Source organism: Lutra lutra, chromosome 13 (assembly GCF_902655055.1).
Source record: "Lutra lutra chromosome 13, mLutLut1.2, whole genome shotgun sequence".
In the NCBI taxonomy this organism is placed as follows: domain Eukaryota; kingdom Metazoa; phylum Chordata; class Mammalia; order Carnivora; family Mustelidae; genus Lutra; species Lutra lutra.
Window position 1 is genome coordinate 62118651 of NC_062290.1, and position 27727 is coordinate 62146377.

At 43.3% G+C, this 27727-nt stretch overlaps 2 protein-coding genes across 6 annotated transcripts in view; one reads left to right on the forward strand and one right to left on the reverse strand.

The window, feature by feature from the left end:
- Positions 1-3995, forward strand: part of TMOD1 (tropomodulin 1) — an 85162-nt gene extending 81167 nt beyond the window's left edge. For both annotated transcript variants that reach the window (XM_047700285.1, XM_047700286.1), the window contains one exon: positions 2369-3995. In XM_047700285.1, the coding sequence (XP_047556241.1) occupies positions 2369-2433 (65 nt within the window). In that variant the 3' untranslated portion in view covers positions 2434-3995. The remainder of the gene's footprint in view (positions 1-2368) is intronic.
- TSTD2 (thiosulfate sulfurtransferase like domain containing 2) lies at positions 2851-27570 on the reverse strand. 4 transcript variants are annotated; one of them, XM_047700284.1, is made up of 10 exons: positions 27429-27570; positions 24893-25105; positions 20250-20563; positions 18240-18360; positions 13143-13268; positions 12079-12184; positions 8718-8836; positions 8072-8230; positions 7465-7603; positions 2851-5284 (listed from the first exon to the last, which is right to left on the reverse strand). In XM_047700284.1, exons 2-10 carry the CDS (start codon positions 25055-25057, stop codon positions 4950-4952), a joined length of 1584 nt encoding a protein of 527 aa, XP_047556240.1. In that variant the 5' UTR covers positions 25058-25105; positions 27429-27570; the 3' UTR covers positions 2851-4949. The 4 variants fall into 4 exon arrangements, with proteins under 4 accessions (XP_047556240.1, XP_047556237.1, XP_047556239.1 ...); XM_047700281.1 differs by having other exon boundaries at positions 27329-27480; XM_047700283.1 differs by lacking the exon at positions 27429-27570 and adding an exon at positions 27117-27251.
- Positions 27571-27727: the final 157 nt, after the last annotated feature.

Below are 27727 nucleotides of genomic sequence, written 5' to 3' on the forward strand. Positions count from 1 at the left end.
ATTGCAGTGATAAGGATTTTGCTTTAATGGAAGTTAAAAGCAGATTGAATTGAAGGAAGATGTTGGGAGACCTGGGCTTCTGCTTCTGTCACTTATTCCCTGTGACTTGGGCCAACTTACTTCCCTCTCTTGGCCTCGATTCCCTTCATTATTAAAATGGAGAAGAAAGGGGCACCTGGGTGGCTCAGTTGGTTGAGCGGCTCTCTTTGGCTTAGGTCATGATCCCGGAGTACCAGGATCGAGTCTCACATTGGGCTCCCAGCTCCACGGGGAATATACTTCTCCTTTCTCATGCTCTCTTACTGTCTCTCTTTCAAATAAATAAATAAAATCTTTAAAAAAATGGAAAAGAGTAACACCTAAGCAGGTGGCTGCCTTGCCCTTTTCCCCCATCCGGTCCCCATGAGAGCCAGGGCTATGGGAGCTGTGGGGCTTCTGCCCAGGGTACACAGTGAGGGCACGTGGTGGGGAAAAGAAACCTGGGATCCCTGTCTGTATCCTGAACCATGGGCTGGAGACTCAGGTTCCCATCCTGATTCTGCCGCTAGCTCTTAAGGGGTTCTCGCTCCCTTTTGTTCTCCAGGGAAAAGGAGTGGATGCCCTTGTGAGAATCAGTTGTGTAGGCCCTATGTAGACAGTCCCCAACTGTCCTGAGGGAGGTGCTGGGCTGAGGCTCCAGATGAGCTACACACCCTGGGTCTGTCTAGGACCAGCTTTACTGCTTTGGGCACGAAGTGTAGCCTCTCTGCTGTACTTTCCTGCTCCGTAATGTGAGAAAGATAACAATGTTGACATTCCAGAATTGGCGGTGGCGTGGCTCTGGTGAGGTTCTGGGTGTAGAAGAGGTATAATGAGGACCGCCCTGTGGGGCATGTTTGCATAGCTAACGTGCCGTTACTTACATGTCTGGCTCATGTAAACTCTCTGGTCACTTTCGACGAAACTTCTCTGTTCTTCAGGTTCTGGTTTTTGTTCCCTGACCTTTTCTCCCAAGCTGCTGGACGTTCTGATGGTGTCCAAGGCCTAAGCTGGATGCAGTGTCTTCTCTCCAGGAAGACAGCCCACTGATTTGCATTCATTATTCTCTGACAGGGGTGGAGGGGTGGGTAGGAGCTCAGGGACAGGCTGAACTCCAGCCCCAGTCTGGGTGAGCTGTGTGCTCCGGCTCCCAGCCACAACCCCATACCACCCCTTCCCAGGAACTTCTGCTCTGTTATGCTCTGTGTCCTGCACAAGCTGACCAGGTTCTTAGTGCAGCTCGCATGCAGCGATCTGGTGGCCGCAGGTCTACTGGCTCAGCTCGGGAAATGGAAGACATCTAAGTACAGACAGACTTCTTTCCTTGGCTGCCACAGCCACCAGCAGCCTCCTTGACTGCCACCTACCGGTTCTCCGGACTTTTTTTTTTTTTTTTTTAAATTAAAGATTTTTATTTATTTATTTGACAGAGAGAGATCGCAAGTAGGCAGAGAGGCAGGCAGAGAGAGAGAAAGGGAAACAGGCTCCCTGCTGAGCAGAGAGCCCGATGCGGGGCTCCATCCCAGGACCCCGGGATTATGACCTGAGCCAAAGGCAGAGGCTTAAACCACTGAGCCACCCAGGTGCCCCTCTCCGGACTTTTTGACCTTTCTCTTGGGGCGGATCTAGCCGGCTCCTTGGTCTGCATCTGCAGACACTGAAATTCATTTCAAAACACTCTCCCATGTGACAACACAGGGCCCCCCTTCCCCCTCTCCGTCACCCTACATGTAACGACTCCAGCCTGCAACCTTCTGGCTTGTGCTTTCCTCTTTATGGCATTTAACGACTTTGTTAAGTGAACAGCGTTTGAGCTTCTATTGTCTTGCCTCTGAGAAAATGTCAAGGTTAACACTAAGGGGACACAGATACTGCAGGGTAATCTTCAAGGGTGGAAACTTTTTTTTTTTTTTTTTATAAGACAAGAGGCAGGCCAGGAACTCAGAAGGAGCTGTGGGAAATGATTCCAGCAGGTTAAGACCCTACTCTCATTACCATCAACTGAACTTTGGCCTTTATCTGAGCCTCCGGGAGGAAGGATCTTCAACTGCAGGGCCTCTGGTGTAAAAGTAAACACAGTGGAGGCAGATAAAGCGGGTTTTACGCCTGTGTGATCAGAGGCTTAGCAGTAGTTTATGAATGAGTCAACACGCAGCCCTCATCAGGGAACGCTGACCAGCAGGAGGGCCCTTACACAGCTCACACATAACCATCCTTTAGAAACAACAGACGTTGGACCTTGCTAACCAAAAAGTTAGCGAGAAGCTTCCTAGGGCTTTCTCAGAGCCACAGAGGTGGTTCCCAGAGCATAGGGTCAGCTGGCTTATTTCTCATCTCCATTCCTTTCCAGTGAGGAAGAGGAGGCTCGCAGACTTGACCGGGCCCATCATTCCCAAGGTCCGAAGTGGCGTCTAGTGTGTGGCGGGGAGGACGGCGCCTTTGAACTGCACATGTCCTACTGATCATCCGTGCTCTGCAGTGGAAACCAGAAGGCAAAATGCCGGCACAGAACCCTTTCGGGGTTCAGTTCTTGATGCACTAAGATTTAGGTTAACTAATGGTTGTAGTTGAAAATTTTATAAACTATGGTTAATGTGAAGTTTTTCTTTAGTCACAGAAGTTCAGTCTGGTTATTATTTAAAAACTAAGAAGACCCCAAACCGACAGATCTTACTGAAGTTGTTCTAGCAGCAGGACTTAGCCCTGGGAGCCCAGTTTTGGTGGCCTCACTGCGTGGTGTTTATTTTTTTATTTTTTATTTTTTTTCTAACTTGAAAAAAGGGTATTTAGCATGTGTACCACAGGAACGAACAGCCCACTCTTCCGCATGGCTGAGACGCATTAAAAAATACTTTATTATGAATTTGATTTTAGTATTTAGCAAACAGATCATCGTTCTCTATTAACCCTCCTTTAAATTTGAAGAACCTCAAGATTAAAGTTGCCAAATTGATTCCTGGGTCAGGAACACAATTCTGCCCTTCAAGAAAGAGAGATCGAAGCCACAGAGCTCTGCCAGGAATCCAGGAATGTGAGATTCCTTTTGCTGGATGCGAGGAAATGATGAAAAAGCCAATGGTGAAATTTCAGGTTTCAAAAACCGTCCTTTCTTTACCAATCCCAGGCAACAAACATTTCCCTGAGTGTTCTTTACGAACATCTGGGATTTATTTACAATTTGATATTGGAATCGGAAAGAATTTTTTCCTTACTGACTGACATCCGCAATGATGTGAAAACCTATGGCCAAATACTTGAAAACACCCTTCCACATTGCACGGTGGTCCGATGGCTAACGTGAGGTAAAACACTAGAGAAATTTCTAGTCCATCGCGGCTATGCTTACAGATTTCAACCATGTGTCACGACACTCATTAGACAAGTCACCACTGATCTCATGCCTGTAAAGAAAGCCTCTGAAGGCCAACGGTGAAGAAAACCCAGATATTAAAGAATTAGGAAACCCTGGCCAAACCATCCCAAGATGATGATTCTGAAAATGTAATTATGGTGTTTCTGCCAGATCCCTTTTTAACATCATGTTCATCTCTTGGGATCCAGCAAAAATGTTAAGCCACTATGCCCTTGTGCCTTTTAATATACCACAGTGCCAGTTAAACTAGCATGTCTGTTGCTTGGGAGTTATTTTCCTGAGTGATTCAGCAAATCTTATGATAAACGACAGGCCAAAGATCTGACAAGCGCGAACCAAGCTGCAGAGCACTGAGCAGAGGCTTTTGACGAGAAAGGAAAAGTCTTGCACACTGAACTGTAATGACGCGGCCAGTGCAGGGTAACCGGAGGTGCAGCCAGGGCCTCCCCGAGATGCAAGAGTGTCTACTGAGGCTGCGGGCGGGCCGGGAGTGGCACCACGCTGCTGAGATGGCCAGCCCCACTAGGCTTCTTGAAACACAACTGCGGCTGCATTCTGCATCACTGGAAACTGCAATATAATATTAAATCTGTTGGTCTATGGATGGTCGTGTATGTGTTTCTTGTGGCTCGTGTGACACGGACATGCGCCTGACACATTGGCCAGAGGCCGGGAGACTACCCCAGCAGTCCCGAATGGCCTCACTCTGAATGTGTTTATATCCCGGCACGTTCACGTCCAAACTGCCCAAACATCAGGGTCCTCAAGCTAATATGAATCTCTCAAAGACTGTACTTAAAAGCTAAGAGTGTGGGTACTGGGGGGAAACAGGGACTCTTAGGGGGAGATCGATCAGAGAAACAGAATCAATAAAACAATGACGGTGGGCCACCTTTCAGATCACCTGCTCCATCGGGTGAGCTGCTGGGTTTCGACCAGGGGATGGCTATTTTTTTCCGTAAAGGGGCCAGATCGCAAACGTTTTTGGCTCTGCGGGCCATATGGTCTCTGTTGTAACTACTTAATTCTGTCACAGATCGTATTCAAATGAATGGGTGTGGCTACTCCACTAAAACTATTTATAAAACCAGAAGGCCAGTCAAATGCCCTAATCTGCAGATCCTGATTTAGGGATGAGGGTAGGAGCGGATGGTGGGTGATGGTAGGTAGCAGGAATGGCCTGCTTCTGAGGAGTCCCCCTCCAAGGCCATAGCTTTCGTGCTTTTGCCACCAGGATCAACCGGTCTGCTGACGAGACAAGTAACTATGACCAGCCTGCTGCATGGCACAGAGAGGGCATGACCTGGTCACCAGGCTCAAGGCTCTCTCCCCCAGCAGCGCTGGGATTCTACACAGCTCACCGTTTCCTGTGTTCAGGCATCTTCTGAGTCAAATGTCTCAGGTAAGTTGTCAGCACCCTACCCCCTCTTCCCGGCCCCTCTGAAGCTTAGGTGGCCAATATGGTACCCAGTTTACGATGCTGGCAAAACCAGCAATTCAAGTTCAAGTTTTTTTGCTGCTGCAGCTCTGATATTTTCCAATGTGTGGTCACTGTGAACTAGCTTTGTGCAGGCCTGGGGAAGTGCTGCTTCTGCTCACATATGCGTGGCCCATCCTCACCAATATCTGGCCTCGGCTTGGGGCTCACAGGGAGCCGCACCTGCCGTGGCAGCTCGTTGGGTATGCGTGGCCGTCGGGCAGTACACTCACATTCCTCTTTAAAGCTGTTCTGGGTGGGACTCAAAGCCAACCTCCTCCCTTTGTCTTGACATGTGACACAACAGGCTGTGAATCCTTGTTTTTGGCAAGCAGGGCAGGTCAAGATGAGCTGGCGGCACTGAGGAGTTGAGCAGAGTTTATACTGGTCCCATGGGGCTCCACAGTATGAACATTCTGGGGAAGAAAGAAAAGTCCCAGTTCCAAACACATACACGTGTACACATGTAGACAGGTACTTCTCCAGGTCCTAAAGGTAACTCTTAGCACACGAGCTAATATACTCCATTAGGCCAGGGAAGGTTTCTAAAGAGTAAGTCTCCTGTCCTCACCCCCACTATTTGGGGGTGGGGGAGTCATCTGGGAACTGTCTTCCTTTTTTTTTTTTTTTTAAAGATTTTATTTATCTATTTGACAGAGATCACATGTAGGAAGAGGCAGGCAGAGAGGAGGGGAAGCAGGTTCCCTGCTGAGCAGAGCCTGATGCAGTGCTTAATCCTAGGACCCTGAGATAGTGACCTGAGCCAAAGGCAGAGGCTTTAACCCACTGAGCCACCCAGGCACCCCTGGGAACTGTCTTCCTGATTGCAACATTCTGTGACTCATTTTTTTTTCTTTTTCCTATTTAGAAAATAGGAAACAAGAATCTTAACCAGAAGTTGCAGAATTGATAGTTCTGTGTGAATTTGGATGGGAAAATAATTATCTTTATTTTCACCACCCCACACCAAATGTAGCACTTCCTTTGATTGTTAATGTTAGCAACAGATCAGTCCCATGTCAATATTCTTCATTCCAAAGCTGGTCAACTACCCCTTAGTTCAATGATCCTGTAGATCATTCCCCTTTCTCATGGGAGATAGCATATGTGAATACAAATGATGCCACACCTATATTCAGCTCCTGCAGTCCACACCCCTCCTCTCCAAGCCTGAGGTTCTCCTGCTTTTGCTAACTGACACCTGACTACCCGATTCCTAAAAAAACTCCCATTATCTATTTTCTCAGCCCATTTTTCCCAGCCGACTTTCTGTTAGCAATGACAAAAACATCATTCTTCAAGTCTCCTCAACTAGTTTTATCTAAACTACCTTTGGGCCTTCCCTCTTGCCTTCACACTCACATGCAAGTACCCATCAAATCCTGCCAGCATGTCCTCAGTAACATTTCGCAAATCCGCTATTTCTACTTATTTATAATTTATACTTCATCTAGCTCCAAAATAGACTTTGTGTAGCTTTCGAGACACAAACACAAGATAATTAAAATTAATTAAGAAATCAAGAAGAAAGGGGAGAAGGCAATCATACTCAAATCTTATTCGTTATCACAGTGGTAATTCAATCTTAGACCCTGATCACAGGAGTTTTAGAAAGTTACAGCAGCCACTAGGGTTTTCTGCCTATGACCTTTCCTGTTTCAAAAACTATGGCATCCAGGCAGAGCCAATTTTCTTAAGGATTATTTCCATCCTCCTTTTACTGATCTCATCTGGTACCCCCACATCGGTGAGGACTTAAAACTGGAGTCAAAGCATAGGCCTCTTGAGCTCACACCCTCCTGTGGCCACCCCTGCCTCTGGGCTTGGCCCTGGGTTCAGCTCCCACCTTGGAATGCCCCGGCCACCATTGAGAAGTACCTAACCTACCACATGTGTCTACAGATGATATGAACTGGAGGTTCTTAAAATACACTGATTACAAAGGAAGCCAATTATATAGAAATACAAAATACAAAACATTTTTGGGAATCTATGATATAGGCAAAATATTTATTAACACATTAAATAAATAAGGCAGGGGTGGGGGCTATAACTACTTCCACTTTGAGACAATGATGAGCGTAAATGCTATTGGGAGAAGTCTGCAGCAACTGTAATACATGAAACTACGGTGGTTTCTGTTGATGGTGAAGTCACTGGTGCATCTAATATTATTGATTTGTTGCTGACATTAATAAGCACAGGAAGTGCTACATTTAGTGTGGGGTGCTGAAAATAAAGATATATTTATTTTCCCATCCAAATTCACACAGAACTGCCAAATTCTACAACCCCTTGTTTCAGCCTATTAGTTTAACTCCCAGCACATAGGCAGAGCAAGTGACCTCGTCCCCCCTATAAAAGACTCGCCTAACTGGCAAACGGGGAAGCCAGGACCCAGGACAGGCCTCCCTATTCCTGATCTAGAATTCTATTTCACTGTTACATTGCCAACTCTGCTGGGAAATTGGTCATACTATGTTATTCTTTTCCCTGTTTTCTTCTTCACATGACCAGTACTGGTCTGCCTTCCAGAAGGGTTCATACACAGAACATGCCTGATGGTGAGTCTAGGGCCCAGCCTGTGCTGACCTACCTGACACTGTATCACTGTTGTAGGATAAGGCATAGCGCTCATCAAAAACAAACAACTTCCCTTTGTAGAAACCATCAGGAAACTCCTCCAGGTACTTGTGGATGCCTCCTTTGAGCTGGAACACTTCCTGGCACACGCCCTGTATGAGGAAAAACAGGAGGAAATTTGAGGAGACAGGCAAAGACTGGTAAGCTGCAGAGACGAGTGGCAGGTGATGATGGCAGTCAGGGCCTTCACTAGATCCTGGGGAGCCCAGCTATTTTAGCTCTCCCCTAAATATAGAAAGACACCTGTTGGAACATGTAATGGGAATTTGTCCTTCTCAGGATCAAGCATACAGATTAGGAAAAGGGAGAGGTTAACTAAGCTTTCTCTTCTGTACTTGAGGAGCCTCTAAGACCATGAAGTGCTCTCCCACATCTTGAGATGTAAGAACTTCAGTTTTGTACCTACAAACTCTGTGCTGGAACCATTCAAGGGAAAAAGAAATCCCTGGCGGGCCGGGGGTGGGAGGAGGACTGAAGGTGGGGTGGAAAGCTCAGCACATGCTGTTGGTGGAACCTTCCTTACCCCTACACCTACATCACCCCCAAGGGTGCTAACTCACCTTGGCCTTGAGGTAGGCTGAACCCCGCTCACACCGGATGCCCCCAGTGCAATACATCAGCACCTTCTTCCCTTGGAAAAGTTCCAGATTTTTGTCAATGTAGCTAGGGAAGTAACTGAATTTCCTGATGTCTGGGGCTAAGCAGCCCTGGAATCGTCCCTATGATACAGGAGAAGCAGAAGGAAAATGATCAGAAAAACATACCTGGTAAGAAGAAAAGGTGTGTTGACCCCAGTCAGAGATAAGGGAGCACTGACCAGTTGCTATTCTCATCCTACACTCTGACCTTTCAACTTCAAGATCTGGAACTCAGAAACAAGGCAGTGGGCTATGGGTCATCTTTCCCAGAGTCCTCAGTGGAACTGGACAAGGTGCCCAAAGCCAGCTTTACAGGATCCTCGACACATGTCAAAGGTAGGCACATGAGAGCCAAGACGTACATTATGTGCCAAGATGTCTTTCATTCCTCTTTTCTTAGACTTTCTCAGTAAATCCTGAGTTCAAAGGCTTGGTTTTCTCTGAAGCTGCTAGTAGTGGGGGGAGATCTGGGTGACTTGGCCACAAGTGGGCATACACGACATCACTTGGCAAACATGCCATGTTGGCAAACACCATTTCTCGGACCTCACTTCTGGTCCTTACTTACTATTTTGCTTTCATAGAAGTTTCTGCAGTCCAGTAAGATAGTATCACTTTGTTCTTCATTTGCCTGAGACAAAAATTTTTCTACTTCTTTATGAAATTCACCTGGGGATAAATGGATTCCTAAAACCAAACCAAAAATTTACTTAAGACAAAAATCCAATCACAGCTAGCCCTAATGACTTAGATGTTGCTCTGTTTTCTTCCACCCAGACCATTATTCATAATTGCTATTGTGTCTGAAAATAACTCTGATGATCATGATGAAATTATTCAGTGATTCCAGATATCCTCACTTTCCTTCTTCCAAAGATAAGCACTATGGAGACCTGGAGGTTTAGAAATGATTAGTCAAAGAATTTTCCATTCTCATACTTGGTTCAACGCAGTGATAAAGGCCAGACAGTTTGGCTCTAAACTGCCATGTGGGTTTGCTGGTCCATTACATGGCCAGTGTTCTATTTTCATTGTACAGGGAGGGGACTGGGCATGTATGTGCTTGACAATAGGCTTTCACTGTAACAAAGGCAAGCCCAAGTTCAAGGCTAAGAACCTTGACAGGCAGCTGAGAGTATAAATTTATGGAATAAAGTTGGACTGTTCTTTAAAAATACAAAAGGGTAAGAAGAATGTGTCTAAGTCTGTGTCCATGAGTGAAAGAGAAAGGGTGGGAGGGGCTGACGGCAGGAGGGACACATGAGAAAATAGGGCAGGAGGGAGAGGAGGGAAAAGCTAAAAGCAGGCAGGAGAGAAAGGAAAGGAAAAAAATAAGTCAAATCCAAGGAGACTAAAAGGAGAGCACCTCAGTCTGTTGGGGTACCTGGCCTTCTGGACTCTCCAGAATAGAAATATTCCTGTATCTTTGGAGGTCCAGACATTCCAAACGATTGTGAAGAACTTCTGGTGAATTTGGCAAAGGGCAGTAACCCCCGCTCAGGGACAGGGGCTCTGCGGATGGCGGTCACCAACCACTCTTGGTAGAGGCTGATGGCACCAAAGGAGCCTCATTCTGCTCAGAGGGGTACCTCAACAACCACTTGAAGCTGCTAAGTACCCAGGCGGGGCTAGAGGCCCCAGGGCCTGGCCAAGGACTCTGGGTTCTTACCTGCCCAACCCAGAACTGTAAGGCAAATGTAATGAGGCCAGAATTTATTCATTCTTACCACCTAATTACATGGTTACCAAAACAGGGGGGTGCAAAGGGAGGCTCAAAACTGGGATGAGAAGCAAGGAAATCTGCTAAGACTTCTACTGACAGGGTGCCATGGGGAACCCAACCTGCTCCCCACTGCTGCTCTCCTGGTCCTGCAAAGACCGACTGGACAGGGTCTCAGAGAGACACGTTTACAAGAGCTGCCTTCACTCCACGTGGCTTAAATCCAAGCAGCCCAGCATGGCGTGGAGCCCACTGTCCCCTAACCTCCCAAGCAATGGCCTGTAGCACCAAGAAGGAGCTCTTCAGTCATCTTGCTGATGTTGGGACACTGTGCAGACACAGTCCTTTTGGGCCCTTCCCTCCTCATGCACGAGTCTCTTTTCCTGGATATTTGTATCCTAGTCCCATTTCCTTCTGGCTTAACCCCTAGCATTCTTTTAAATCCCTACATATGGGGAAATGAGCAGAGACAGCCAGACTTTTGTGCTTCCTGATGAAAGAGGACAATACTACTTGTCAGGCAGTCTTGGGGAAGGAGGGAAGGAAAGAAAGAAAAAAGGAAGTTAAATCTGAATCTAACCAAGTCTCTGGATCTGAGGTGTCTAACTAGCCACCAGCCACATGGGGAGGTCAGGCTCTTGAAATGTGGCCAGAGATGTGCTAGAATAAGAGTGACACTGATCCAGGATTTCAAGTACTTAGTAAGCAAAAAAAGGTAAACTATCTCAACAGTAATTTTTTACATTGATTACATGTGAAAATATTTTGCCTACATTGCATTGAAGCATATTATTAAAATGAATTTCACTTGTTTCCTTTTACTTTTAAAATGTGACTACTAAAAAACATAAAATTACATATGTGCCTCACAATTACATTTCTATTAGCACTGCTCTAAAGCTAACTACCATTCTGTAGGAAACACAGAGGACAGAGGAGATGCAGGCAGCTTTAGCCAGACTGTGGGAATCTCTACAGACAAAATGACCTAGTTTCTTCAAAAAATAAACAAAGGGGGGAAAAAAGGGGAGGCAAGTGTATAGGTTAAAAGAGACTTAAAGAGACACAGGGATCCATCACAATGAGTGGACCTTACTTGAATCCCAATAAAAACAACTAAAAAAGTTATGAGATCCCCATGGGTACGATTTCTTCACATACGCTGACACACAATTCTGGAGAACAGCAAGCTCCTCCTTTGCTGGTTTAGCCAATTTTAAGCACTGGCTAGATATTTGATAATATTAAGGAATCATTATTACGATGTTTTATTTAAATGTAATAATGGCTTTACAGTTATTTTTTTAAACATTTATCTTTTAGAGGTCTCTACTAAAATATTTATGAATGTAATGACATGACACTGGGATTCCCTTCAAAATGATCCAGGATGGGGGAAGGGGACAGGCTATAGAAGAAAGTTGACGATGAATGAGTAATTGCTGAAGCTATATGACAGGTACATGAGTTCACTGTATTCTTTTCTGTACTTTTTTTTAGCATCTGAAATTTTCATAGTAAAAAGCAAAACAAAAACAAAAAGCCTACCAAACAAATGTCTTTCAACCATCTATGGTAACCACAGGGAAAAAGAGGAAGAGAACATTCTAGCATACTTGCAAACAAACTGCTCTGGATTTGAAAGCCTCTTGTTTCCTGTAGCAAAAAGCCTATGTGTTATTCAGTTGATGAACTATTTACAAGTAATAATTACATTCTTCCCAGGTTGCTATCTTTGGAACAAGAAAACAACTTCTTGCCAAATCATCAAGAAGAAAAAGCATTCTAAGGGGTGAGTCTTCAATTACCATAGCACCAAAGAGAAAACCAGTTTAAACAATGAATAACCCACAGGCTAGCTATTCCAGAGCTATTTTTTTTATAAGTATAATTAATATACAATGTTATATTAGCTTCGGATGTGTAACGATTAAAGAGTTTTACACAGTACTCGGTGCTTATCATGACAAGTGTACTCTTAACCCCCTTCATCTACTTCACCTACCTTCCCTCTGGAAACCACCAGTTTTTCTCTGTACATAAGAATCTGGTTTTTTGTCTCTTTTTTCTTTGTTTCTTAAATTCCATACCCCAAAGCTATTTTAAAGAGGTGATTGTTGATCAGAGTGTCTGACTTCCACATTTGTTTCTATATCAAGTTTTGTCCCTCTGCAGAAAAACAAAATTTTTCTTCTAAAAGCAAGCATACCAGGCTTCTTGTAGGAGATCTTATTGGGACTGATGCCCATGGGCACAATTTCTTCAAATACACCAACACGCAATTCTGGAAAACAGCAAGCCCCTCCTTTGCTGGTCTAGCCAATGAGAAGCAAAACAGAACAGTCTTACTCTCCCATCTCCAGATATAAGACAAGTGCCAAATATAAGAATTGTATCTGTTGTGATATGATAGCTCAAGTCTTAAGAAACCTCAAAGTAAGAATTAATGTTTTAATGGGGAAAGGGAGTCAGGGCCTAAAATGTTTCAGATAATTCAACACTAATAAATATTTATTGCATACATTCCACATACAGAAATGTTAAATTGAAAAAGGGTTCCTTGCTGTGAAGTGTATAAACCTGGCGAATCACAGACCTGTACCCCTGGGGATAAAAATATATTATATGTTTATAAAAAATAAAATTAAAAAAAAAAAAAAAAAAAGGGTTTCTACGGCTATAAGCATTTAACTATAAAACTGAAACAACACTGAGTGGTTTCGTTATGTGAGATTACATCCTAGCTTTTGCTCTGGAGCAATGAGCTTTCTCTCCCTGCCACCACCAGCACTAACCCTAGGTAAGGCATTCCCCACCTTTATCACCTACCAAGCCTACCAAGCACAGGGTGACTCAAAGGAGCTCGGCTGTGACAGCAGCAGCTTTATCCCCCACGTGGCATGAAGTGCTGGTCTTGTAATTCCAAGTTTACGAAAAACGTAGTGATGCCCTGAAATAGCCAGGTGGTCCCTCAAGTGGGCAAATATCATATAAGTTTAGAGTTAGATTGTGCAAACTGTCCTGTCCTTATTCTACAAGAAGGGAGACTGAGATCCAAGAGGGCACTAACTTGCCCGAGACCACATGGCGGCTTCGTAAAGAACTGGATGCAGACGCTCCTTTGACCACATGGCCTTGCAGCCTACTAGGGGAAAGGTGTTTATCTGGCACTGCTTCCTTCATACACTCTCCTCTTCAGTGCCTAGAGCACGAAGAAGTAGTGAGGCAGAAGGCAATGACTCTAAATCCATTTTTTTTTTCAATTTCTCTTACCTTAAAATCATCCTTACACATATAATCCTTAAACAATGGGCAGGAAAGCATGACTTCCACATAGAGTCTGGTGGCGAGTTTGCTTCCACCAACTGTCCCATTGATTCCTTCTGTAGCAATTCGAACCTGGGACACAAGACAGTGAGAGAAGGGGAATGTAGTCTGTTCTTAGCTTAGTTTAAATCTTCCCAGGCCAGAACAGGCTTGTGTGTGTCCATGAAGTTAACAAAAATAGCAGAGACACAATAAAAGTGTTACCACATGAAGATACTTGTAGCTTTCTAAAATGGCACTGCCCACAATTCAGACAAGGTACTTAATAGATGTGCACTGGACGAGAGAATGGATTGAGTGAAAGTTCTGGAAAGCCCCATTTGCTGTCCAATGACCAAAGAAATAAATTTCGAGCTTAACCTAAATCCAGGTGAGCAGATCTAGGATCAAAACTCAGCTTTGCCACTTACTTGCTGTGTGGCCCTGAGAAAATTAACTTACTTCTCTGAACCCCAATTTCTTCACCTTGCTAAAACTGAGACAGAAGAGAACCAATAATGAAGAGGACTGCTGAGGAGATATTACCCAAGTCAGAGCACAGCTGAGAGCAAGGAATGCATGTGAGTATGCCTCTGCACAGCGTTTGGGGGGGAAGCACACGACCCCAAACCCATCCACTAGAATGCCAGTTCCATAAGGGTCTGTGTCTCTGTTGTTCACTGCTGCATCAGTGCTTAGAACAGTGCCTGCCAAGTAGATACCTGATTCATATTTGTTGAACAAATGAATGTATATCCATTTCAGAAGCTTTCTGGCTTCTCAAACACGTAGTTTCTTTGAAATGCTTCAGTGGTTGGGGGACTTTAGAACCTGGGTTAAGGCCCTCCCTTAAGAGACAATGCTTAGGGAGGCCTGCAAAGTTAGTTTTCCTGGTACTATAAAATCCTGTGGATGAGTTTAAAGCTGGATCCTCTTTAGAAGGAGCTGAGCTCTCTAGAGCAAAGTGCTAGAGACAAAGCACGACGCTCTAGTATCATGGTACTCTATGGAGAGAGAGGTCCTCCATTATTATTACTACCAATGATACGACAATGATACCTACCAATGCATTAGAACTTGAAAAATGTAAAAGCTGTCCTTTTTCAGGGCCCAGAGAAGACATCATTTTATTAGTTGCCTCACTTGACTCTTTAGGGCCCGGATATAAATGGGATTCATTTCATAAGCTAGTGCCAACTCACTAGTAGTGGCTAGCCAGAGTTCCACGGTGAGGATTCTGGATCACATCCGGGCTCCTTGGGAAAGTACTGCAATCTGATAAAGCCTGTTCTGGGCATGAGAGAGGAAAGCAGAAGGAATATGCCATCCCTGCTGTATAGACTACTCTCCCACCAACCAACTAATACTTTTTCAAGGGCCTACACAGAAAAATAGAGGTGAACCAATGTGTCAGGAAGTCTACTCTAAAACTGTCTTTGACTGTGGCAGATAAAGTACATATTTCTATGGAGCTGTCTTTAGAGTAGGCTAGTAGATTCTTTCCTATGTTGTTTTAATCTCAAAACCCAAATCAAGGACCAGCACACCTAATCCCTGTTTAGCTGGGGCAGAGCAATCTCTAAACTCATAAACTACTAGCCTTTCAATCCCTAAGATTGTTCAAGACAAAGCTTCAGAGTGGCTCCCTGGTGAGAAAGGCCTTATACCTCAGGGATGGAAAGCAATGGTTAGCATTTATTGAGCACCTACTATGATATATGAGGTTTATATTATAATCCAGAAAGGTAGGTATCATAATCTCCATTCGACAGAAAAGGAAACAAAAGCTCAGAGAAATCAAGTAATTTGCCCAAGGGCACAGAGCTGGTAGGTTGGAGATCTGGGATTCAAAGCCAGATACTGCTCCTTCCAAATCATGTAATTTTCCCTACTGAAGCCTCCAATATGTCCCCTCAGATTTCTTGAGGCAAAAAGAAACATATAGCTATAGGAATCAGAAACTTCTTTCTAGACTTTTCAAGTTCTCTTCTCTCTCCACCTAAATGCCAATTCTGCCAAATCTCCCACCAGCAGAAAATTACCTCAGTAAACTGGGCATGTATCACTGAAGCCTAAGGCTTTAGACTAAGATTTAGGCAGGTGCTGCCACCTTGTGGGTGGACACCCTCATTGCAGGTTCACCTCAGGCTGGGCTAACAAGGAAAATAATCTGTCCCCCAAACAAGGAAAGAGACTGATTTCATATTTTGTACATTCGGGTTCACTGTGAAAACACCCATCTTTCAGGGTGTTCTCTAAATAGAGATGACAATAAATGTAAGTCATTCCAGGGGCACGTGGGTGGTTTAGTCAGTTAAGTGTCAAGAGTCTTGATTTTGGCTCAGGTCTTGATCTCAGGGCTGTGAGTTGGAGCCCCCTGTCAGGCTGTTTTACAAAGGTATTCATTCCACAAATATTTGCCTTTTTTTTTTTTTAAACTATGCGCCAGGAATTGTGTTAGGAGTTCGTGATCTACCTGTTAACAAAAAAATAAAAAATAAAAAAATAAAAGAGCTCTTGCCCTCTTAGAGCTTACAAACTAGGGGAGGTGACAGGTATTAAGATAAAAGTCACAAACTGAAAAGAACTATGAAAAATAACCACAAGATGCTTTGGGAGAATGTACTGGGAAAAGTGAACTTAAGACTGAAGGTCAAGAAAGGTCTCTTTGAGGAAGTATCATTGAAACGGAGAACTGAAGATTGAGTAGAAATTTTACAGGAGAAACTGAGTGGGTGTGGGAGAATTCCTTGAAGAGAGTTTGCCTGGAAAAAGATACAAAGATACATAAAACAAAAAAAAAAACCTTTGTGGGCTCCAAAAAACTGAAAGACCATGTCGCTGGAGTATGGTGAGTGAAGAACGACATTAGATAGACAGAAAAGATAGGAAGGGGCCAAATCATGCAGGAACCTACGGGTATGTTAAGGATTTGGGTTTTGCTCTAAATGCAATGATAGCCACTGAGAGAGTGCGAGCAGCAGTGTTCAATTTACTTTTTAAGAGGACTCCGGCTGCAGAGTGGAGAACGGATTAAATGGCAGGCAAGGACAGGAGAACAAGACTGAAAGCTACTGACGTGGATGAGAGAGTGCTGTCAGGTGGTGGAAGGGGACTGGGAGTGGATGGAGGCAAGGGATACTGTAGAGGCAGAAAGGGCAGGATGTGATAATGCACTGAATGAGGTAAAGGAAGCTTTTGGCATCATCTCTTAGGAAACATGGGTGTGGAAAACCACTGATCAAAGGACTGCCTCGGGGAGTCAAAACACCTTTGGAAAAGAATAGGCTTAAGATAGTACAGTGTCATACCCCCAAAGGGATCTCAGAACAAACCAAGTTCATTTCCTATTAAGTTTATAAAAGTATGTTATTTATCTCTCTGGTTTTACATATATATATTTATATGCAGATATGTATATATGTATTTATAAATCTATGTCTATGTGTGTGTGTGTGTGTGATCATTATGAATGTTTTAGAAAAGTGGCACGTGGGTGGCTCAGTCAGTTAAGTATCCAACTCTTGATTTGCACTCAGGTCATGATCTCAGGGTTGTGAGATGGAGCCCCTCTCTCTCCTTCTCCCCCTTCCCTGACCCCACCCTTTTTTTTTTTTTATAAAAAGAGAGCAAACCTTTTTTAGAGAAAGAGAGCACAAAGTGGGGAGGGGCAGAGGGAGAAGGAGAAAGAGAATCTTAAGCAGGTTCCACACTGGGCACAAAGCCCACTGCTGGGCTCAGTCTCACAACCCTAAGATTATGCCCTGAGCCAAAATCAAGAGTCGGACACAACTGAAACACCCAAGTGCCCCGCCTCTTTAAAAAAAAAAAAAAAATTCTTTTAGGAAAATAACAAAAACCATCCACAATCTTATCATGCAGACATAATCACGACTAACATTTTACTATCTACTACCTTCCATCTTTATACACAAACACTTGTGGTTTTGTTACAAATGAAATATATTCAGTCCTTTATTCAAAACTCCCCAAATATTTATTGTCTGCTATGCGCCAAGCCCTGTTCTAGCACTAAGAATACATCAATTAATTAAGACAAAGTTCCTGTCCTTACCAAGTTTTTATTAGGGAGGCAGATTGTAACTAAACAAATACTGTACTTTCAGATGGTAACAAATTCTTTGATACTCTCTGAGCAGAAGGAGGTGATAAAATTTAGAGAGAGGACTACTTTGGATCAGAGTTCTGAGGAGATAACATGTACTCAGGCAGAGATCTGAAGGGAGGAAATGAGCCAAGCAAAGATCTAGGGGAAAGCACTCTAGAGAGAAGAAATAGCAAATGTCAATCCCACAAACTGGTAAAAGACCGTGGCATGTGTTTAGGAAACAGATATAATTTATTAGAGAGACTTAAAAATCAACAAAATCAAGGGTGCCCAGACAGCTCAGTCCGTTAAGCATTCGAATCTTGGTTTCAGCTCAGGTCATGACCTCAGGGTTATGAGACTGAGCCCACGTCAGGCTCCGTGCTCAGTGCAGAGTGAACTTGACATTTGTCTCCCTCTCCCTTTGCTCCTCCCTTCACTTACACTCTCTCAATAAATAAATAAAGTCTTAAGAAAAATCAATAAAATCGATTTTAGGCACTTGAATACAGACTATAGGAATTTTCTACCAAGAACAGCTTATCTAGCAGGCAAGATCCTAAGGTTTTACACTTTAGTTTTTAAACAATATACAATGGCTAGACAACTGATAAGAAACAGTGCAGAATTAGCCCAACTGTATCTTGTTATAATTTCTTCACAATTCCACACACAATTTTAGGGTCTAATAGAAGCAGGAGTGAGTAGTCTTCGTGCAAAGCTGAAAATACTCACTATTTTGCTCTGTAAGAAAAAGTCTGCTGACTCTTAGTCCAGGAAATACTGTCATAAAAGGCCATGCTAACAACTGTTTGGCAGTCTACTTAAAAGCCTTGCAGCATTCTTCGGACTTCTGAGAACCTAACAGTAAATCCTTTTTGTCTCCAGCACAGCCTCTGTAATCCAAACTGGAGACAAGAAGAGTCCCGTGAAGGATGGGATGTGGGAGGTGTTACCTTGCCCGTGAGGGACAGGAGCTGACACAGAGCCGTCTGCCAGGCACACACCCAGTGGGGGTCCTCCAGGTCACGGTAGCAGTAATAAAGCAGCACCTCTCCTCCATCACTGCCCTGGCCGCTAGAAGAAGAAAACCACAGGGGGAAAGCACTTGAGTCACTGGCATAATGAAGCCACAATTCACAAAGTATCCCCAGGCAGTGTCAGAGGGAAGGCCGAGATGGAACCTAACTGTTCAGAAATAAGAAGCAGCTCCTGTCAGTATTTGCTCTGCAGAAGACATTATCTGCACCCAACTTTGTAAAAAGTGAGTTTACTCTGATTTCCTCATTTCATCAGCATACAAGAAGGATTCATTTCCATTATTTCATGTAATCCTCTTAACCATGAGAAGGATTATTATTATCCCCACTTTACAGGTGAGTAAACCAAGGCCAATTCCTCCCAGGTGAGACAAGTAGAGTGACTGTCAAGACTTGGACAACCATCTTCTGACACTAGAATCCATACTCTTTCTGCTGCCCTGTGCTATCTTATACTAACTAGTTGTGGGACCTGGGAGGGTCTCTTATCATCTCTGAGACTGATTCCCTCAACTGTAAAACCAGAGAAGTGAAATAAACTTCATTTCCCAAAGTGTACTCTGAAGCTATTCCATGAAATTACACATTGGAGAAACCTTGCTGACAGTATCTTCCTCTCTGAGAATCTCAGTGAAAGCCCCTTATCTGCTGAAGGCTCTGAAAAGCCCTGCAGTAAAGGACATTTTAAGCTAGTCCTTCCTAACCTTACTTGTCTTTAGCACGTCTTTTCAACACCTGTTAGCATCCTTCAGAACTGGTGTTGCATAGAACTTATTTTAGAGACTGCTACGGTAGATGATCATTAAGGCCCCACCCGACTCTGGAATCTGATAGTCATCAATATCCTCATTATATGGCAGGGCCGGCTCCCCTCTGAAACCTCATCTATTTCAGAACCTATTTTCCTTTCTCTACACTGCTGTAACAAGTTAGGATCTGCACCACACAATTTAGCTGATACTTAGGTAACCTGCCTCATATCATCCGCGAGTTATTTTGCGTATCCTTTCTTTGTTTCTCCCACTAGAAAGTAAATTCCCTGAGGCACAGGGCCATCTAGAAACAAAAAGGCCATGTCTGTACAGCACTTTATAGTTCAGCGGTGCTCTTACAATCCTCATATTTTATATAATTTATATAGTAACACTGTGTGGTAAGCGGGCCAGGCATCATTATTATTTTAGAGGTGAGGAAATAAAGGTACCAAGAATTTTAGAGACTAGCTCAATTCTGACTCCAAGTTCAATTCTCTAACTTGCTCCTTTTCTTGATAAATATATTTATATATTATTATATATTATATTATATTTATATATAATATAAAAAATATATAATATATATAATTTAGTGAGTTTTTCAAAGGCAGGAGAAACTGAATATTAATGACAAAAGTATATGAAATTTGGACATTTTCTATTCACCAAATAGTTCAGGAATTGCTTAAAATCAGAAATCTGTCCTCTAGAATTCTGTCATATAATTTGGTGAGTTTTTCAAAGGCAGGATCCAAACTTCTAATCCTGTGTCCCAGTGCTAAAAGTCAACATCCTTTCTAAAACATATTCAACTCAGAAAACATTTGGCCACAAAAATTGTTTTTTAAGCTCCAATATTATGAGGGTAGAGAGATCATTCACATTTCTGAGCCTTCCAATCTCTCTTTGAAAATAATACACTGTTCTGTTTATCACCTGTCCCTAGAGGAGATGAGATGTAGCCTTCCACGGAACCTAGCGAATGCAGCCAGCTGCATGGGTAATATGGTATGGTTCCGGGATATAGAGTATGTGGCTACTGGCCTAGCTTAGGCCTATAGAGAAATTCTGTGCCTCAAAGATTTTGCCATTTTTATGGATAGGTAGTGGTGTCTCCTTGTGGCTGGAAAAACTTTTAAAATTAAGCCAAAATACAGAATGAAATTCTTACCTTATCAGCTCATCAGGGCTAAAGCAGCTTATATCAGGAAGCCAAACAGACACATCAGGATTACAGGAGAAGTCCTCTTGTAGAGGGATCCTACTGTCCTCAGACTTAAGGCTCTTTGAGGTGTTCAATGTCACAGCCAGCTGCTGTAACACAGAAGCAGTCTGGTGGCAAATCTCATCAGCATGCTGTGTTGCCACGTGTCTGTGGATGCTGATCCGGTCTCTGAAGAGCTGCTGACAGCATCGCCACCATTTTTCTTTATTTTCAAGAGGACATGCTGGAACTTCTTTGGTTTTGACGAAAAGGGCAAATGCCTGCAATTACATTTCAAATACGCCACTGTTAACCTTAGGTTAAAGCTGGCAGGAATCTCAGTGAATCCCTTATATTATCTTTCCACAGGGGTTTTTAATTCTATGTCCTATTTTTCTATAAAAGAACCTCCTGAGATTAACAGTTTTCTTTAAACTATACTTCGATCTAAAATTTGTTAGGGACTGTTCTTTTTTTTTTTTTTTTTAAGATTTTATTTATTTATTTGACAGAGAGAGACAGCGAGAACAGGAACACAAGCAGTGGGAGTGGGAAAGGGAGAAGCAGGCTTCCTGATAAGTAGGGAGCCCCATGCAGGACTCGATCCCTCTGCTTAACCACTGAGCCACCCAGGTGCCCCATTAGGGGCTGTTCTTAAGGAAAGGGCTTGAGTTTCAGATGAATATCAGTAAAACCTAACAAACAACACTATCAGTCATTTCTAAAAAGGAAATGGTCAAGGAAAATATGGAGTATACTTATTATGGAATATTGAGCAGCTAGTTTTAAATTATGTAGGAAACTATTTATGACATAATGTTAAATGAAAAACAATGAATCAAATTTGCTTATACAACATAATCTCAACTACATTAAAAAGTACACTGAAAAGACTGGAAAGAAATATACCAAGATGTTTGACCTGTATTTTTGGAAAATAATTTTATTGTCTTTATAAAAATGATTTATACTCACTGTTTAAAAAAATTAAACAGAAAACTATGGATGGGGGCACATGGGTGGCTCAGTGGGTTAAAGTCTCTGCCTTTGGCTCAGGTCATGATCCCAGAGTCCTGGGATCTAGGCCTGCACTGGGCTCTCTGCTCAGCAGGGAGCTTGCTTCCCCCTCTCTCTCTGCCTGTCTCTCTGCCTACTTGTGATCTCTGTCAAATAAATAAATAAAACCTTTAAAAAAAAAAAAAGAAAACTATGGATGTACCATAATTCTCTTAACCAATTCCTAATGAATGGCCATTTTTTTGTTTCCAATATTTGCAATTATAAACAATGTTGAATGAGCATTCTATGCATCTATCTTCTTAAATAAACATCTAGAGTAAAGCTTTTGGGGTGAAGAAACATGAAGCTCAAATTGTGATAAATAATGACTTCCAGAAAAACCAACCAATTTATATGCTCACCAACAAGGAGACATTTTATCCACAGCACCAAGTTTTATCAGCATTCAATTCTTTATTGTCAATATTTTTAGTGTTGACCTGAATATGAGGCAAAAGAGATATATTGTTTTTATGTGCATGTCTTTGATTAGTAAGGCTGAATATTTTTCCATATCAGTTTCTTGTTCTTGTCTAACTTGCTTGTTCCTATCTATTGCCTAACTTTTCTGTTGTGGCATTTATTTTCTTCCTGATTTGTAAGTTTTCTTAAGTGACCTTTTTTTTTTTTTTTTTTTTAAAGATTGTATTTATTTATTCGACAGACAGAGATCACAAGTAGGCAGAGAGGCAGGCAGAGAGAGAGAGAGAGGAGGAAGCAGGCTCCCTGCAGAGCAGAGAGCCCGATGCGGTGCTCGATCCCAGGACCCTGGGATCATGACCTGAGCCGAAGACAGAGGCCTCAACCCACTGAGCCACCCAGGCGACCCGTGACCTTTTTTTTGATCAGGGTTATCACAAATTTGTTTCCCAGTTTGTCATGTTTTTCAACTTTGTGGTATTTCTGATGTACAAATAGAGGCTGAATGGGATCTATGATCATCAGCCTCTCAACAACTGTTCCCTTCTGGTCTAATGGGGATATATAATATTTATATATACATGTGTGTATATGTGTGTTTCTTAACTTTTTTAGTGCATATGGATACTACCAAAAATAGGCACTCTAAACATTGGTCATAGACATGAAGCACCACTGTGGGACCATCCTAGCTGCTCACAACTGTATCTGGACTGTCTCAGACTGAAGCAGCAGGAAATTACACTGGAGAGCCTTTTTTTAGGATTTATAGAATAAACCCTTCAAAATAGGAGAAAAAAAAGGAGATAGTATGTACGTCAATGTAAGTGCTTCTTTATAGTAAACTTGGGATTTTCAAATCTTATCTGGTCTTTTAAGGCCTCGTGAACAAGGCATTGAGGGCCCAGCAGTGTTTAGGGCCCATGTGGAGTTCTGTTCAAGAAGAGACAGGCCAGAGCCAGGATGGCAGCTCAGAGGCCCACAAGGGGAAAGCAGGCCCTGGTAGGGAAGCAGGTTGGCAGGGTGGGTACACTTTACATACAGGAGAAAAAGCAAATAAGGAAATACACTGGAACTAATAGGAACTCAGTTTCTCACCAAATCACATCAAATAGGGAAGTTATAAATATGGGGAAGGGAGAGTTAGGAAAAACTCTTATGAGGCTGGAATAGAACTGGTTCATATTGAGTAGTAAATATAGAAGTGTATGTACGTATGTATAGAAGTTTATGTATAGTACATGTAGACATTTGTGTATTTATCTATATAGTTTCCTAGCTCCATACATCAGAGGTCCTGGGAAAGGCAACATTTAGTAGCAAAGAGCTTGCCGAGCCTCCAGGTTTTGGTTTTTGACAGTACTCTGCTAGAAGGAACCAGAGCTCCTTGAAGAAATGTTTGATTCCAGGGATGGGTCAGGAAAAATTCAAGATGAGCCTGGAATACTTTGTTTAGTCAGAAAGTGAGGAAATGCTCAAAGAATGATGGGAGCAAGTCGAAAGGACACAGATACTAGCTTGAAAGGGCTCTCAGCCAAATCTGAGATAATCTCAGCATCTAAGCATCTAAATCTAATCTAAGCATCAAAATCAATAGTAACATAATGGCCTATAACTCAACAAATAAAATGTAACCTGAGTCCACACGGATACAAATAAATCGGGAGAAGAGAAAGCTCTTCCTTACAGCGGAATGCCAAACAATATCTAGAAGGAATCTAGACGAACAAATCTAGAAGGAATGAAGCAATTAGAAAATCACCCTTCGGCAACCTTCATAGTAACAATCAACTAAGCAAACAAACATCAAAGAATCTAAAACTGACAGATGACAGTTGGATGAGGAATAAGATGATTACACAGTCTCAAACCATTTCCCCCCAGAATACTGAGCAATTAAAAGGGGGGAAAATATTTTTATAGCAGAAAAATCTGACAGGCACTCCCTTAACCAAGTAACCAAAGTTAACATCACCAATTTGGGACAAACGGCCACTGTGAACCACCTGATAGACTGTAGCCGGATGAACAGAGCATCTCTTGTGGAATAGTCTTATTAAAAAAAAAGCACTAATCTCAATCTAATGGTAAGGAAACATGAGTGAAAATCAAAGGGGTAGTCTACAAAATAACTCATGCAATCTTCGAATATATCATGGTCATAATTTCAGGGTAGAAAAAATGAGAGAGTGCTCCAGACTGAGGAGGATATAAGATATGGCAACTCAATGTAACGTGACCCGAGAGTAGATCTATAAAAGCCATTTGGGACACCTGATGAAACATGAATGGAGCTTGTGTGCAAGGGGATATGAGGATCCTCAATACAATTCTGGCAACTTTTCTCTAAGTCTGAAATTATTGCAGGATGGTATTTGAAAAAACCTTTCTGTACCCTTTGGGTTTCATTTTCAAGGACATCTGTGTGAGACTGAGAGCACAGGGGAACAGAGAAGTTATAAGTAATGAAGACATCTATTCTTCACTGACGTGAAGTCAACAAAAACTAACTGCGGAAGGACAGCAGACTGGAGGTGAGAAAACTGAGTCGCAATTGCATGTCCTTGGCCAAGTCATGTTCCTTCCTTGGGCTTCAAGAGGAGGAGGTTTGAGATAATGATCTCTGAAAAAAGGATAAATGACATAGAAGAGCAGCGTATCAATGGACCTCCCATTACAATCCAATCCCAACTGTCCTCAGTAAGCTTGCACAACCATTCTGGGCTGTTCCATCTTTCTCCTAACCAAGAGAACCCAGCCAGCTACATCAGTCAGGAGCCTTACATGGCAACTATCCTACTGCCTATCTGTTCTCCTAATGACAAGGTCTCCTAGGTTCCTGTGATTCTAACCCTAGGTGGGAAAAAAAAAAAATCCAGCCCATATGTCTAGGATCTATCCTCAAGTACTCAACCATAACTGTTACAGAGCCACACCTTGCCCATGATTCTTCTTTGCCTGGCACTGACTTAAGATCACTGGATCATGACCCTGACTAGAACTTACTTTGAACATGGCAGCAGCCTCTTGCTCCCTAGAGGAAAACCCTGATGACTGATGAGCTACTAATAGATGTATCTGAGTTAACCATCATACACGATCCTGAAATAAGAGCCATATAGCCATTTTACCTTTTTCTTGGCATACGGGTATTTCTTCTTTGTACTGACATCTAACTCTGCTTTGAGACTGCTACTGGGATTGATAAGCCTTGTGTCTTTTAAATCTAGGTCGGAAAATCTTAAAACACAGGCCTCCAGGTCATCTCCTTGGTCTGGTGAAGTGAAAGAAGGCATCTGGTTTGATTTCAGTCGTAGAGCAGGTTCCTTTCAGTTCACTTTCTCCTAGGAAGCAAGGGAGAAACAACAATGTCAGTCTTTGATTCTACCTGAAGTAAACTTGAAATGAATCAATCAGTCAGGCAAATGAGCATGGGCCCAGCAGCCCAAGCCATCCATCCATTCACTCATTCATTCAACAAATAATTGTTTAGCACCTACTCTATGCCAAGCACTATTCTAGACAATGGGAATAGAGCAGTGAAAGAAACAGAAAAATTCTCTGCTTTCTTGGGGTTTATATTCCAGTGGGAAGAGAAAGAAAATAAACAAATGAATATATTGATTAAATTTAAAAAGTCAGGTAGGAAAAAGGGCCCACAAAGACGAAAAGCAGGGAAGGGAGTCAGGAGTGATAGAGGGACTCTTAAAAACAGATAGTAGGTAAAGTCTTTCTGAGGCAGTAGCATTTGAGCAGGAACCTCATTTAGGGGTTAGCCCTACAAACATTTAAGGTAAATGATACCAGAAAAGCACCAGGTACAACCAAAATCAACCAAGCTACGTGCTAGTACCTTCAGTTATAAACACTTAGTTGTTCTTTGCCCTTTAATTTTAGAGCTGTGCAAATTCCATTCCTTAGATGACATAACAACTAAGAAAGCCCCATTTTAATAAACAGAAATATAAAATATAAAAATCTCTAGTGTGGCCAAATCTTGTCAAAATGGACATATTACCAACCCCATTCAAACCACCATCATTTTTTTTTTTATTTATTTGAGCAGAGAGAGAGCACAAGTGGGGAGGAGGGTCAGAGAGAGAGGGAGAAGCAGACCCCCACTGCCCCACCCTGAGCAGGAGCCCAAGACCAGGACCTGAGCTAAAGGCAGATGCTCAACCCACAGAGCCACCCAGGCATCCCAAGCCACCATCATTTCTTGACTGAATTACTGCAATAGCCTAACTGCCCTCTTCCTCAGAGTATACTAAAAGTAGTCCAGACTTCTCAACATACTCTGATAAAGTTTAAAGTCCTTCCAAAGCCCCTCCCACCACCACCTCTCTAGTCTCTTCTACTACTGTCCCTTTGATCACTCTTCTGACTGCACTATGTCTGTTCATTCCTGAATGGATCACTAGCACCAAGAAAGCAAGGGTCTTCCTTTGTTCACCTCTTCACCCTTAGCACTGCCTGGCATACAGAAGATGCTAAATGTCAGTAAGTACAGCATTTGTAGAATGAAATAAAGCAGTGATTGGATAGCCAAGACAGGCTTCACTAAGGACTTGATGTTTGAGCTGATACCTAAAGGACAAGGAGCCATCCATGCAGATTTAAGAGCAGAGGCAGAGGAAATAGTATAAATTCCTCAAGTGGGAAGTAGCTTGCTGTTTATTTATTTATTTTTAATATAAAGATTCTATTTACTTATTTGAGGGAAAGAGAGAGCGTGAAAAGGAAGAGGTCAGAGGGAGAAAGACTCCCCACTGCGCAGGGTGCCTGATGCGGGACTCCATCCTGGGACTCCAGGATCATGACCTGAGCGGAAGGCAGTTGCTTAACCAACTGAGCCACCCAGGCGCCCAGTAGCTTTTCTTTTAAAGAAACAGGAAGAAAGAATGGATGCAGGGCAGTGATGAGAGAGCACAACCCTGTAGGTCAGGGTATGGAGTTTGCAATGCAAAGTAACTGGAGTGTTGTAAGCAAAGGCGTAACGTGGTCTGATTCTAGATTTGTCTTGAAAGTAGAGCTGGCAAAATTTACAGATAGACTGTTATGTAAGAAGTAAAGGAAAAGGAGGACCCAAGAATGACTCCCACCTACACTTTTGGATGAAGCAATCAGATGGATGGTGCCATTCACTGAAATGGGTATGACTGACAGGAATAGGTTAGGACAGGAGAGTGAAACAAGAGCTCCAGTTCGACGTGTGGAATTTCAGTGACCACGGCCAAAGCAGTCAGATAAGCAGGTGTGGTGCTCATCAGAGACGCCAGGGCAGGGGACGTTCACATCCATGTAAACAGGGACCCAATATTGAAAACATTACTAAAGCAATCACCTGTTCCTTACCAAATAACTGAGAAGGGTGAGGGGTAGGACGACCGCCAAAGTAACCCCGTAGCAGGAGGATCTTTCTCTGGCGGGTCTTCAGTGCCTGGAGCCGCAAGCGCGGCGCCGCCCCCCCGACCGGCCCCACCCCGCGCGCCGGGCCGGGCCAATCGTTCCGCCCGGCTTTCCCGACAAGGCAAAGGCCCGGAAGTGGGAGTAAGAGGAGCACGCACCCGCCAGTCCCGGTCCTTTCTTAGATCATTCTTCATCGAGCCGTGTCCGCCTAGCAATACTCACTGCTCCCCGTCCCAAGACCCTCCACCGGTCCCCGACCTGAGTTCACGGAGGAAGGAACCCTGGAGACGTCACCTCGCCCCGGAAGTCTTGGGGGGGGGGTGTTGTTGGCGAAAGGGCTGCCGGGAAATACCGCGAGCCCGGGGGAGGGTCTGAAGTTGAGGCGGGGACTCCAGTGTGCGCGGTGGACCAGCAGCCGTCAGGTTTGGCTCGCGGCCGGCGGCCTCCGGCTGGCTGAAGAGGCGGTGCTTTCCGCGTGTCCCCGGAAGGACTTAGAGCGAAAGGCGGGAGAAGGAAGCAGCCGAAAGGCGGAGGAAGCCCGAGGGGGTGGTTGCGTG

Coding starts and splice junctions, on each gene's coding strand:
- TSTD2 (XM_047700284.1), bottom strand. CDS start 25,057: ATGCCTTCTTTCACTTCACCAGACCAAGGAGATGACCTGGAGGCCTGT. Junction 18,361..20,249: donor AGCCCTGATGAGCTGATAAG/GTAAGAATTTCA, acceptor TTCTTCTTCTAG/CGGCCAGGGCAGTGATGGAG. Junction 13,269..18,239: donor TCCTGTCCCTCACGGGCAAG/GTAACACCTCCC, acceptor CTTGTGTCCCAG/GTTCGAATTGCTACAGAAGG.